General features: G+C 43.2%; 1 protein-coding gene across 1 annotated transcript; it reads right to left on the bottom strand.

The window, feature by feature from the left end:
- Nucleotides 1-1,336: 1,336 nt before the first annotated feature.
- Nucleotides 1,337-12,568, bottom strand: HSPB1 (heat shock protein family B (small) member 1). The gene is made up of 3 exons (XM_026672437.2): nucleotides 12,156-12,568; nucleotides 4,636-4,699; nucleotides 1,337-1,643 (listed from the first exon to the last, which is right to left on the bottom strand). The coding sequence occupies exons 1-3, from the start codon at nucleotides 12,532-12,534 to the stop codon at nucleotides 1,454-1,456; spliced, it is 633 nt and encodes a 210-aa protein (XP_026528222.1). The 5' UTR covers nucleotides 12,535-12,568; the 3' UTR covers nucleotides 1,337-1,453.
- Nucleotides 12,569-13,792: the final 1,224 nt, after the last annotated feature.

The following is a 13,792-nucleotide window of genomic DNA, read 5'->3' on the forward strand; positions in this document are numbered from 1 at the left end:
TTTTCTTCTAACAACCGGTTCTCCGAACTGCTTACAATGTTAACAACCGGTTCTAGCGAATAGGTGCGAACTTGCAGAATCCGACCCCTGCTAGTAAGCAATTGGATAAAATGTTCAAAAGAGTTTGAAGTTTTTCTGGAGCTGTATTGCTTATGTTGAGTCATGAAGCCTAGGGCTGTTTACACTGGTGTTTTTCAAACTTGGCTACTTTAAGATGTACGGACGTCAATTCCCAGAATTATTAGTGGGCAAAGGCTTCTCATATTTTGCGTTTACAGGGAGATGCTTTGAACTGCGTAAGGACCTTTTGAACAAAATGCAGATGCATGGATAATGCCTTTAGATCTAATTGAGGAGTGGTATATACCGGGATCTCACACATACTCATAACTTGGGGTTCTCCTGGACCTCACAATCCCTGTTTGATGAACAGGTGGCAGTTGTGGGTAGGAGAGCCTTTGCACAACTTCATGTTGTGTGCCAGTTGCAGCCTTTCCTGGGCTAGGCTTCCCTGTGCTGAGTCGTTCAGTCCCTGGTCATCTCACAAATGGACTATTGTAATGTGCTCTACATGGGGCTACCCTTGAAGAACATTCAGAAGCTACAGCCGATGCAGAGTGTGGCATGGTGGGTAGTTTCGGCCTTCCAAGAATGGCTCCTATGACACCGCTGTTCCATGAGCTGCACTGGTTACCAGTCCACTTCCAGGTGCACTTTAAGGTGTAAAGCCCTTCATGGCAAGTGTCCAGGTTACTTGAGGGACCGTCCCACCCCACTGGGATTGGCCCATCCCAGTTGTGCCAGCAGAGGAGGCAGCCCCAATATTCTGGCGGGTGGGGTCCAGGAGGAGGGCATTCTCAGCTGTTGTTCCTTCCCTCTGGAACATCTTGTCCCCCGATGTGAGGTTGACCCCAACCCACCTATCTTTTCATAAGGGCCTAAAGATATGGCTGTGCCAGTCAGCTTCGGGCACCAGTGGGGGATCAACGCAATGGAGGTGGTTGATTAATAACAGATCCCATCTCTCCCACATCTCTCCACGTGTCTTTGGTTTTTAAGGTTTGATTTTAACATTTTTGTTTAACTAGGATGTAACTGTAAGCTGCCCAGAGTTACCTTATGATAAGATGAGTGGCCAATACATTTTATAAATAAATAAATAAATAAAAATGAATCACAGGCAGGTTGAGGGGGGAATTCTTCTAAACTAGCTGGAGATGTTTATGGGGAAAGACCAATAAGGAAAGATGCCCAGCGGTCTCTTCCTCTTTGCTTACATTCTGAAAAGGAAAATAAATACTGATATTTTTTTTTTTAAAAAAAAAGTAGAATCCTATAGGGGTTTAAAGAGTTTTATTCGGACGCCTGACTACAATGATGCCTTTACAAAATGGAATATACGGGAGATTTTAAATGCCCATTTTCTCTACTATTTATGTATCTCAAAAGGTCTTTATTTCTTGGTGGCCTCTTCAGGCTTCTTGGCATCTGATGGGGGGATCTGGGCATGGGCTTCAAAAGTGACTGGGATTGTGATCTCTGCAGACTGAATGGCTGGTTTGGGCAAGGGTGCCTCTACGGTCAGCATGCCATCTGGGGAAAGCGATGATCGGACCACGGATGCATCAATGCCGGGAGGCAACCTGTGAAAGAAAGAGCACATCAGAATGGTCTGGGAGGCTTATGAGGTAAATCCAAATGACTTCATTGGGTTGTTTCCTTCCTTTAAATTGGGCATCTGTTACTGTGAATGACCCTTTCCCACAATGAGTTTTAACCAGTATTGAGAGATACCGGCAAATTATTGTTTGGCAACATCTGGAGGTCCATTGGTTCCCCCTGGTCAATCTTGACTGTAAAAGAGACTCCAAATTGCCATTATGTCCAACCAGCAGTACTCAGAAGAGTTTGAAACTGACTTGTAATAATCCTGAGGAGTTCAAGACACCGAATATTTAGGATTAAAAATAATTGCTTATCTTAAACTACAGGCAGCCCTCAATTTCACAACGATTCATTTAGTGACCATTTAGAGTCACGGGCACTGACAAAACACCTGATCCTCATGCTTGGCAAAATTTGGGAATTTGACCCCCAGGGTCATGTGATTGCAATTTGTGACTTTCCCAGCCAGCTTTTGGCAGGCAAACTCAACAGGGGGAAGCCGAATTTGCTTAACAAATGCACGATTCACTTAATAACTTGCAGTAATTGGCTTAACAACTGTGGCAGAAAAGGTCCTGAGATCTGGTGTGACTCACTTAACAACTGTCTTCCTTTGCAACAGAAATTTTAGTCCCAACTGTGGCCAAAGATGAGGATTACTTGTGTTGCAGATTTATGTAGCAGCAAAAATCCCTTCATCCGCACTCCTCATATAAGGGAAGTGAAAGGAAAGTGTTCTTCTCTCAAATTGAGCAGGAAAATATATCAGCATGCTCTGGTTTCCTTTGATTAAACAAGGTCACTATTGGAATCCTAGAAGTGTTTCTTCTCTCTAACGGTATCTGCCTTCTGGAACTTGGTTCCTCCTGTGACGTGGATGGCCTCCATTCTGCTGTGTGTGTGTTTTTAGAAGAGTTGTGAAGAACCAGCAAAGGAGAGGAAGATCACACTTGCCATAGTTTGAATCTCACCAGGTTCAAGGTTGACTCAACCTTCCATCCTTCCAAGGTGGGTAAAACGAGGGCCCAGATTGTTGGGGGTAACAGGCTGTAAACTCTGTAAACTGCTTAGAGAGTGCTGTAAAAAGCACTGTGAAGCAGTATATAAGTTTAAGTGCTATTGCTATTTTACCTTTTTATCTTGAATCAATTTTCCAGTAAGTTTTTGTTCGACTGTTGTTTCACTACTTCTCACCTCCTACTTTTGCATGGTTTTTTTAACTACTAGTTTTTTTTAACTACACTGCACACTACTCTTGTGGGGCACATGGGGGTCCAGAAATACCTCTCATTTGACATTGAAAAAGGTAAGAAGAGGTATGTGATGCCCCCTGGAAATCTGATAGATTCCAGCAATGCCCTAACTTAGTCATCCCCAAATGTTCTTGCTTGGTGGCCCAGCGGGGGTGGGTGGGGAGGAGGGAATTGTTCCGTGTGATGGTAGGCATGCACACAGCTCTATTTGCACAGCCCGATTCTGAACAGGCTGCAGCCCACTAGTGGCTGCGGCCCATAGGAGACCATCCTCTATGGCAATGGTCCCCAAACTTGGCAACTTTAAGACTTGTGGACTTCAACTCCCAGAATTCTCCAGCCAGCTATGCTGGCTGGAGAATTCTGGGAGTTGAAGTCCACAAGTCTTAAAGTTGCCAAGTTTGGAGACCTCGGCTCTATGGTCAGGGATAATGGGGCTAGGAGTCCTATGTGATCTGGAAGGCCACTGCTAACCCACATTCCCTCTAAAGGTTTCCTCTTGATATAATGTCAGTATTTTACAACATTTGAAGTATTAGGATGATGGAACTATATGGTATTATTTTTCTCCCTGTTGAGAATCATGATAAAAAAACTGCCTATATAAAACTGCTTATATAATGACCCCTTTATAAAGTACTGTATATGTGGTTGATGTATTAACTGAGCTCACTTCTGTTCACTCTGCTATAGAAAGGCAAAGAGCAAGAGAAGGTTCAGAAAGGGATATGCAACATTTTTAACAGCCATTATCTTCTGGAGAGGAAGGAAACTAAGGTGGAAAGCTTATTTGCGTGCACAGCTGGGGGAAGTATGCTTCAAAGACCAAAAAGAGGATATAAAGCAGGGGTATCCAACCTTGGCAACTTTAAGTCTTGTGGAATTCTGGGAGTTGAAGTCCACAGGTCTAACAAGTTGTCAAGGTTGGACACCCCGGTATAAAACCACCTCTCCACACACAGATATCTTCTAGGTCAAACTACAAGCAGGTATTTATTCAACAATAGCAATTAGCAATAGCATTTAGACTTACTGTATATACTACTTCACAGTGCTTTACAGCCCTCTCTAAGTGATTTACATTACAGAGTCGGCATCAGTGGTGGGATTCAAAAAAATTTACTACCAGTTCTGTGGGCGTGGCTTGGTGGGCGTGGCATGGCTTGGTGGGCATGGCAGGGGAAGGATACTGTAAAATCTCCATTCCCACCCCACTCCAAGGGAAGGATTCTATAAAATCTCCATTCTCTCCCCACCCCACTAACCTGCTTTCCAGCTCCACTCTCCTGTGCAGGGCAACAAAAGAAAACTCAGCCGATCAGCTGGGATTTGGGAGACAGAGAATAGATGGGGGCGGGGCCAGTCAGAGGTGGCATTTGCCGGTTCTCCGAACTACTCAAAATTTCCACTAACGGTTCTCCAGAACTGGTCAGAACCTGCTGAATACCACCTCTGGTCGGCATGTTGCCCCAATCTGGTTCCTCAATTTACCAGCCTTGGAAGGATGGAAGGCTGAGTCAATCTTGAGCCAGTCAGGATCGAACACCGAGCTGTGGGCAGACTTAGCCCACAATGCTACGTTCTAACCACAGTCTCATCGTGGCTCCTGTATTCTCTCTATTCAGAGAATATAGTGGAGAGGCAAATCACGTGTTTGCTATTGCTGCCAACTTTCTCACCTGCATGGGTCATTTGGGGAGTCATAACATCTACTTACGTGTATTTCCTTGTGAAACATCTGGAAATGAATCCATGCTCATCTTGTTTTTCTTCATGTTTGCCTGGAAAAGAAAATACCTCTGTGACAGAACCATCAGTGCTTTCCTATTTTAAAAAAATGAAAAGATTCTATGTAGTCTATTTTAGACTACGAAGACTATTCTACATAGATTATTCAGACTATTCTGAATAAGGCTTAAAAGGCTGACTTCCCAAGCCCCGGCCTGCAGTGGCCAGTCCCTCCCACCTGCTTCCAGGACACCCCTGCAAGTAGCTATTGGAGGTAGAAGCCTTTCTCTTCTGATGTTTTTCCCAACAAAAAATAGTTTGGTTTCATATAGCCATCATTCAGAAGAGTACAATAGGACCAGTTAAGCAAAATTGTGCCTTAATTTTAGGTGTAGTAATTTTGTGTGTAATGATGTTGGATAACCTTCTCCATTTAAAAAAAGGTTAAAATAAATGAAAATTTAAATGCACAAATGTCTTTTTGGAAGAGTATGAACAGAAGGTTCCTTGCTGAATTTGGAGAGAGTTCTTTGGGAGGAGCCAGAGGCTGTAGACACAGTATAGATAATCTTCAACAACCACAATAGGAGTCAAAATGTGCATTGTTAAGGGAGTCACACCCAATTTTACAATCTTTTTTTGCCACTTTTTTTAAAGCAAATTCACTGCGCTTGTTAAGTGTCATTAAGCAAATCTGGCTTTCTCCATTGACCTTGCTTGTCAGAAGTTAGCTAGGAAGCTCACAAATGGTGATCACATAACCACAAGTCGCACATGCAACCATCATAAATGCATGCCAGTTGCCAAGCATCTAAATTTTGATCCCCTGTCCAAAGAGATGCTGCAACAGACGTAAGTATGAGGACCTGTTGTGAGTCAGTTTTTCAGTGCCATTGTAATTTTGAATGGTTGCTAAAGAAATGATTGCAAGTCAAGGATTAACTATACATTCATCTTGCCTTCAAAGCATCAGTCAAGGTCCTGCTGATTGAATTGTTATTTTTCTCTCTCTCTCTCTCTCTCTTTTTGCATGACTGTTGCTGAATCATCAACAGAAGCTTCATCTACAAACCATAATAGGCTTGTTGGGCCCAAAAGGCCCAAAAGTATTTTGGAATGTTCTTTTTAGGTCACTTGGCTACTCTTGCTATTATACCTCAAAAAGGACAACCATACACTTCTCTTGGCAACAGATGAAGTATATAGAACTAGGCCAAGATAACATTCAATGGGCTTGGTGGAAAAGCCTCTTCTTATTTGTCTATGGCGATTCTCAGTTATCCAGGTCATGGTTGTCCCAAAGGTGCTTTTTCAAGAGGCAACTGGATTTTCTTGCTTTTCTTTGAAGACGTTTCGCTTCTCATCCAAGAAGCTTCTTCAAGCTTCTACTAAACCTCAAAAAAGACAAACATCCAGTTCTCTTGGCAACAAAGTACTTTGCCACAGTCTACTTCTGAGATATTTTTCAACTTCTAAATATAGCACCTGGATTATTGGGTGGTCTCTCATCCTATCACCAAACAAGTCCGTCCTTGTTTATCTATTCAAGATCAGTCGTGCTGCCTTTTGTTCATATGAGAATTGATATATTAAGTCTTAAAATCAACAAAAAATGCTTGAAGTAACTCTAATGGAAGAATTCTAATTAACACAGAGGATGATTGGTTGGACAGGGATGTCAATGGGAGGTGGAATTTTAAAAAATCAAGTTAACAGATAATAGATAATCAGAGTTGGAAGGGACCTTATAGGTTATCTAGTCCAATCCCCTTCCCAAGTGGGAGACCCTACACCATTTCTGACAAATGGCAGTCCAATCTCTTCTTGGAAGTCTCAAGTGATGGCGCTCCCACAACTTCCGAGGACAAGCTGTTCCTTTGGTTGATTGTTCTCACTGTCAGAAAGTTTCTCCTTATTTCCAGGTTAAATCTCTCCTTGCTCAGTTTCCATCCATTATTCCTTGTCTGGCCTACAGGCGCTTTAGAAAATAGCTTGACGCCTTCTCTCTGTGGCAGTCCCTCAGATATTGGAAGACCGCTATCATGTCTCCCTTGGTCCTTCTCTTCACTAGACTAGCCATGTCCAGTTCCTGTAACCATTCTTTATATATTTTAGTCTCCAGTCTCCTAATCATCCTGGTTGCTCTTCTCTGTACTTTTTCTAGAGTCTCAACATCTTTTTAATAGTGTGGTGACCAAGACTGGATGCAGTATTCTAGGTATGGTCTTATTAAGGCTTTATAGAGTGGTATTAGTACCTCCCTTAATCTCAATTGTATCCCTCTGTTAATGCAACTTAGGGTTGCATTAGCTTTTTTGGCTGCTGCTGCACACTGCTGGCTCATATTTATCTGGTTGTCCACTAAGACTCCAAGATTCCTCTCACAGTTACTGCTATTGAGCCTGGTTTCATCCAGTCTAGTCAGGAGCCATGATTACATGATCAAAGCCTCACCCCTGATTTTCACGTATTGTGTCTGGTGGTGTTTTAAAAGGGGGGCAGGGCTTTCATTGCACAACTGTAGCCACCATCTTGATATTTTGTCAACCTCCACAGATCGAAAATTCAAGATGTCTGCTGTGATCACATGACTGAAGCCCTGTCCCTTTTAGGTAATGGGCATTGAGTTTGGTTGCTTCAATCTCACAATAATAGACTCTGACTTGACTTTTTTAACCCCCGCCCGCCCTCCCCAGACAGCTTTGCTTGGTAAGCAGTTATTGTTATAAGCGTTGAGACAGAAAAATGTCCGTGATGTGATTAAGTGAATGCACTGCTTGGCTAACTTGCTGCTGTAATCTTTTGAAGCTCCTTTAGTTGGCACATTTCAGCAAAAAGCAAGAAATATCTTTTGCCTTTGACTGAGTATGATTTAAACGTGCATGTTGAATCCAAGAGACCTATGTCATAGGGAAGTTGGATAATATACTTCCAAAAAAGTCTATCTGGCACCTAATCAGATTCCTTGATTTTAATCAGGCATGGAATAGGCCAGCTGCAATCCAGCTGGCAAGGGAGACAGGGAAGTGAAGTTTCCCAGCTAAGCAATTTCTTTGTTTGCTTCCTCTGTTCTCACCCACCTTTGTTCTTTTTATCTCCGCTCGTAGGCATTGCACAACTGATTCTGATAGAACCACCTCTACAAGAGGTCCTGATATATGAACCATATTTGTCTTTTAAGAGGCAGAACTATTCTGCTGCAGTAGACCAACCCGAAATTAGAAGTCCCCAGCTTTTAAAATAAGACCGATAAACTTTAAACTTGATTTGTTGTTTATTTTGTTCCCCAGCTTAGTGTGTTGTGTCTACCAAGCTCTTTGGCTGGTTTTCATGTATTGCAGAGAGAAAAATGAGATAATTTGGTACTAAATTCATAGCGTTGTACAGACCACCGTGGAATTTGGCATTAGATAGCCAGCTGGGTGACCTTGGCCCAGTCCTTCATTCTCAGACCTCGAAGAAGAAAACAAGGGCAAAGCACTTTTGAAAAATGCCGCCAAGAAAACCGTGGTTGCCTCTAGTCAAGGCTGACTCAAAAACACACAAGGCACACAAACAAAAACTTTTCAAGGCTCATAGACCTGGAAGCCATTACTCTCATTTCAGTGGGTTTGCACTACACTTTGCTCAACTGAGGCGATTTCTGTACCTGCTTATACAATTAATAGGCAAATATAAAATCCCGTTAATTTCAGCAATGTTGTTATGGTCAGCCGAAGGCTGTAATGCCCACCTAAGTCCCAAACAAGCTCCACACATGTCTTAAAAACCAGCAACAAGAGCAGCTACAATCTGTCCTTTTCCTCTTCTGCTTTCGAGAGGTCTCATGGAAAAACTAAACTTTTAGGGCAGATCTGCAGTTTCTGAAGGGCCAGTCCCCACATTCTGAATGTAAGAAAAGATGACTTTATCCACCATCACCTCCCAGCGTATTTCCAGGGTGTTTTCACCTGCAATAGAAAATTGTTAATTTCTGACCCAAGAGGGGGTCTCCAGCAGCAGCCCGAACTCTGACTGGCTCCAGTGCATGTATTAAAGATGCTTTTTCAAGAGGCAGCTGGAGCACACATAAACTTTCCAGTGGGCTGCTGCATTGCTTTTGAAATTCATATATAGAACTAGGGCAAGATAACATTCAATGGGCTTGGTGGAAAAGCCTCTTCTTATTTGTCTATGGAGATTCCCAGTCATCCAGGTCATGGTTGTTCCAAAGGTGCTTTTCTCAAGAGGCAACTGGATTTTCTTGCTTTTCTTTGAAGACATTTCACTTTGTATCCAAGAAGCTTCTTCAAGCTTCTATACCTCAAAAAGGACAAACATCCAGTTCTCTTGGCAACAGACGAAGTACTTTGCCACGGTCTACTTCTGAGATATTTTTCAACTTCTAAATATAGGACCTGGATTACTGGGTGGTCTCCCATCCTACCACCAAACAGGTCTGTCCCTGTTTATCTATTCAAGATCAGTCTCTTGTTTGAATGAGAATTGATATATTAAATCTTAAAAACAACAAAAAATGCTTGAAGTAACTCTAATGGAAGAATTCTAACTAACCCAAAGGATGATTGGGTTAGGGTTCATGCTCAGGCCACCACAGGTGCCCCCCAAGACAAGTGATGTCATGCTGGCTGGCCACGCCCACCCCAGCCCCACGAGGTCCAACACAAACCTGATGCGGCCCTCAATGAAATTGAGTTTGACTCCCCTGCCCTAGTGGGCTGTTAAATGTGGTCTCCCTGGGAAATCTCCTTTGCGCTCCTTGCCAAAAGTTCTCCAAAGTTCCTCTTCTCTTTCCTATATCTAAATACCTTTAGGTTGCAATGTAGGATTGTTGCTATGGTTAGTCCTCGACTTACAACAGTTCATTCAGTGACCATTTGAAATTACGATGACGCTGAAAAAAGTGACTTATGACTGTTTTTCACAATTAGGACCATTGAGTTGTATCCATGTCACATGATCCAAAATCAGACGCTTGGCCACCGACTGATATTTATATGACGGTTGCAGTGTCTCAGAGTCGTATAAGTCAACTTTTGCGACCTTCTGACAAGCAAAGTCAATGGGGAAGCAGGTTCCCTTAACGGCCATGCTACTAACTTAACAACTGCAGTGATTCAGGTAACAAACCTGGGGCGAGAAATGCCATAAAATGGGGCAAATTAATGAACGTCTCACTTAGCAACATAAATTTGGGGGCTTTATTGTGGTCGTAAGTGGAGGACTACCTGTGCTTTGCTTCTCTGAAGCTGAAAGTCTCAGCTCTTCATTGCTACCAAGTTTCCAACAAGGAACACCTTTTTTTTTTTGCTTTCATTAGGATGGCCTGAAAGCTATGAAGCTACAAATAAGGGCGTTTAAAAAAGAGAGAGAGAAAGGAGTTGGACCAATGACAGGATCAAAGGAGCTGGTGTAAGAAGTGGGTGTGAACATACGTGTGCAAACAACTCTGAGAAAGCGAAAGAAAAGCACAGAGATTAGTGAGAAGAGAACAGTCCCTAAAAGGAAAAGAGGGAGACTGGTAGATTGACCCACCCAGGAACCAGCCAGAAGGACAGAAAGAGCCAGATGCAAGGGAATCACCCAGCAGGTGTTCTAGTGACCGTAGTCCACAGCCTGGACTCATTGCCAATCCCTTGCAGCCTGGACTGGAATAACAGAATAACGGAGTTGGAAGGGACCTTAGAGCTCTTCTAGTCCAACCCCTTGCACAAGCAGGAGACTGTATGCCATTCCAGACAAGTGGCTGTCCAGTCTCTTCTTAAAAGCCTCCAATGATGGAGCACCCACAACTTCTGGAGGCAAGCAATGGTTCCCCTGGTTGATTGTTCTCACTGTTAGGAAGTTTCTCCTTAGTTCTGGGTTGCTTCTCTCCTTGGTTGCTTCTCTCCCATCGCTTCTGTCTTGCCTTCTAGTACCTTGGAGAACAAGTTGATCCCCTCATCTTTGTGGCAGCCCCTCAAATATTGGAAGAGTGCTATCATGGCACCCTCTGATCACCCCTAGCGCTGGAATGTCTGAAGTTGATGAAGAAACAACCAGAAGCAGCAGCCAGGGAGAGAAGCAGCTTAGATTGCAGTGTGGAATCACCCCTTACAAGTAGTCCTCAATTTACGATCAATATTTAGCAACTATTTAAAGTTACGACGGCACTGAAAAAAAAGGTGAATTACGGCCAACCCTCACACTTATGACAGGTGCAGCGATCTGGATGCTTGGCAAACGGCTCGGCTTGCCCTTAACAACAGTTGCAACGTCCTGCACTTACGGGATCCCCCTTCGCAAGCTTCCCAGCCAGCTTCTGTCCAGTAAAAGTAAATAGGAAAGCTGGCAGGGAAGGTTGAAAGTCACAGTCACATGATGTCTCACTTAATGACTGCGCCCCCCCCCAAAAGTCATAAAACTGGGTACGGTCACATGACACCTCCCTCATGTTTTTAATAAAACAATACATTAAAATGAACATGCTGCCTTTTGTATAGGACGTGAACCTCCTGAAACCAAAGAACGGAGCTTCGTCATTACGTCCTGTTAAAAGCGTGGTGAGCACTCAAAGAGCCTTCTGTACAATCCACTAATAAGCCTCTTGTGACCAGTGAAGTAAGAGCTGTTGACGAGGCTTTCTAAGAAAAAGGGCTGCTGGCATCAATTGACTAAAACGTTAGACTTAGGGCTCAAAAAGGCCCACTGATTGATTGGTTCACGTATGGCTCATTTTTTCCACTCGAAATGCATTGTCTAAATACGCGTTTCTTTTGGCTTGGAGACTACTAGTTCAAGTATTAAAGATTTTTTATATACATATTTCATGCAATGTTAGTGTCCGTATTATTTAAAAAAAATAACAAATTCTAGTTCTACAGGATGGGTCGATACAAAGCCCTCCAATAAAGTTTATAAAGAAAAGGGGGGGGAAAAAACTAAGAAGAAGCGAAAACTTTAAAAGGATCGGATTAAAGAAGTAAACAGGGGAAAGGATTAACGCCTGCATGATATAAGGCAGCTGTATTCCTTCAGATTTCTTTCAATATAAATTCAATCAGTAAAATAAATAAAAAAATAAATATATTCCTTAAGCACTTAATCTGTTCCTTTAAAAATGTTTCTCCTTTGATAGTGTGGCTATTAAAATCTCAATTATAAACACCAATATATAAAGGAGAATATTTGTAGCTCAGGATTGTCTTCGGTGCTCTTGAACTTGGTTGTTTTCTTGAAGACGTTTCATTACCCAAACTAGGTAACATCATCAATGCTAATGAAATGTCTGCAAGAATTTTCTGACTGAGAACAATCAACCAACAGAACAGAAGTTGCCCTCAGAAGTTGTGGGAGCTTCATCACTGGAGGCTTTCAAGAAGAGACTGGACTGCCATCTGTCAGAAATGGTGTAGGGTCTCCTGCTTGGGCGGCGGGGGGGGGGGGTTGGACTAGATGACCTACAAGGTCCCTTCCAACTCTCTTAATCTGTAATCTTACTCTGAGAGACCTCAAAGAGAAGCTACTCACCAGTGATTTCTACTATGCCATCCTTCGTCTTCACCATCAACTCTTCCGGTGCAAAATGATTGACATCCAATGCCACTTTCCAGCTATCTGAAGTCTGCCGGATCTCAGAGACGCCGCTGCTCAACTGGCGGCTCAAAGCCCGGTTGTAGGCAGGGTTGGGTCCTGGCGAGCTGACGACGGGGCTAGCAGCCACTGGCTCTGGACTTGAGCTGACCAGAGGTCGTAGGTAACCTGGCCAGCTGGTGGTCCCGGCAGGCCACTTGTACCAGTCCTCGGGAATCAGCGGCATGCCAAAGGACTGGTCCAAAAGCCTGCTGCCCCTGTACCAGTCCCAGCTGGGGCTGCGTAGAAAAGTGAAGGGCACTTGACGTTCCGACATGTCCTGTCCCAGAGACGTCCCAAAACTCTCTGCCTGGACCTGGAGTGTGAAGATCTACTCCCTCTAGCTGGCCCTTATCAACACACAGCCAGCTATTTTGGGACAAGAATCCCAGTTCTCTATTAATGGAAATTACGCTTGGCTGGAGGAAGTTATTACACAGGTCTCTATGACATTCCCCCTGTGCATTTGTCATCCTCTGCTTTCTCGGCTGGGGAGGGGGAGCAAGGAGGGAGGGGGAAAGGAGAACAATTCCCGTTGCAGGACTGCAGGGCCTCGAATTCCGATCTTGCCCTTTTGATCTCGGCAGTCTGAAAATAAAGTAAGACTAAGTCAAAGAATGTCTGAAGTACAGCAAAAATCACCCCATCATTCTTGCAACACCAGAACTTTCCGGACAGAGTGACATGGGTTGTTTATTTTCGCCCAGTCTTTCTTGGCTCCTATTCTCCTTTTTAATATTGTTTTTTTTAAGCACATAAAACAAAACTCTCAGACATGTGCGTGCTAAAATGTGCATAAAACATATCAAATGAAATGTGTTTTTTTTTCAATTTCTAAAACAGAATCAGTGGAGATACTCTGGAGAAAGGAAAGGAGAGGAGAAGGGAGGGGAGGAGAGGGGGAAAGGGGGAAAGGAGAAGAAAGGGAGGGAGGGAAAGAGAGAGAGGGAGAGGGAGGGAGAGAGAGAGAGAGAGAGAGAGAGAGAGAGAGAGAGAGAGAGAGAGAAACCCTTTACATTGAAGGCTGGGACAATCACCTTCCATTTAATATAGAAATCTATAGCGGGAGATCTAAGCTAAAAGCAGCAACTTTTGTAACTCTGTTAGTAAAGATTCATACATTAATGCATACCCATTAGCTTCTAAATTTTGTTACTGAGTGCTTGGACTTGCTTTTTTCTCCTGTTTTACTTCTGATGTTTGTCAGTCAGGCTTTTTGCCTTCCCATTAAAGAGAGGGGTTAAAATATAACAGTAGATATTTCCCCATATTACTTAACATTCATTTTCTCAAGCCATGCTGGTTCTGAGAATAACCCAGCATAATTTGGGATAGAATTCAATTCTGAATTATGAACTACTAGTTGATGGTCGGTGGTCCTCATGAATTATGACCTGGCTGAACACATTTTGGCACCTGGATTAGAAAAGTCTGAATGTCACCTTCTTTTGGTTAATTAAGATTTGGGACATAATCCAGCAATCTCTTCTACAAACATCAAGGAAATGAATGGGAATCAGGGCCAGCCCTAACAT

Source organism: Notechis scutatus, chromosome 1, assembly GCF_049901735.1.
Source record: "Notechis scutatus isolate UNSWTSFEM ecotype Mainland chromosome 1, rNotScu1.2, whole genome shotgun sequence".
Taxonomy (NCBI): Eukaryota; Metazoa; Chordata; class Lepidosauria; order Squamata; family Elapidae; genus Notechis; species Notechis scutatus.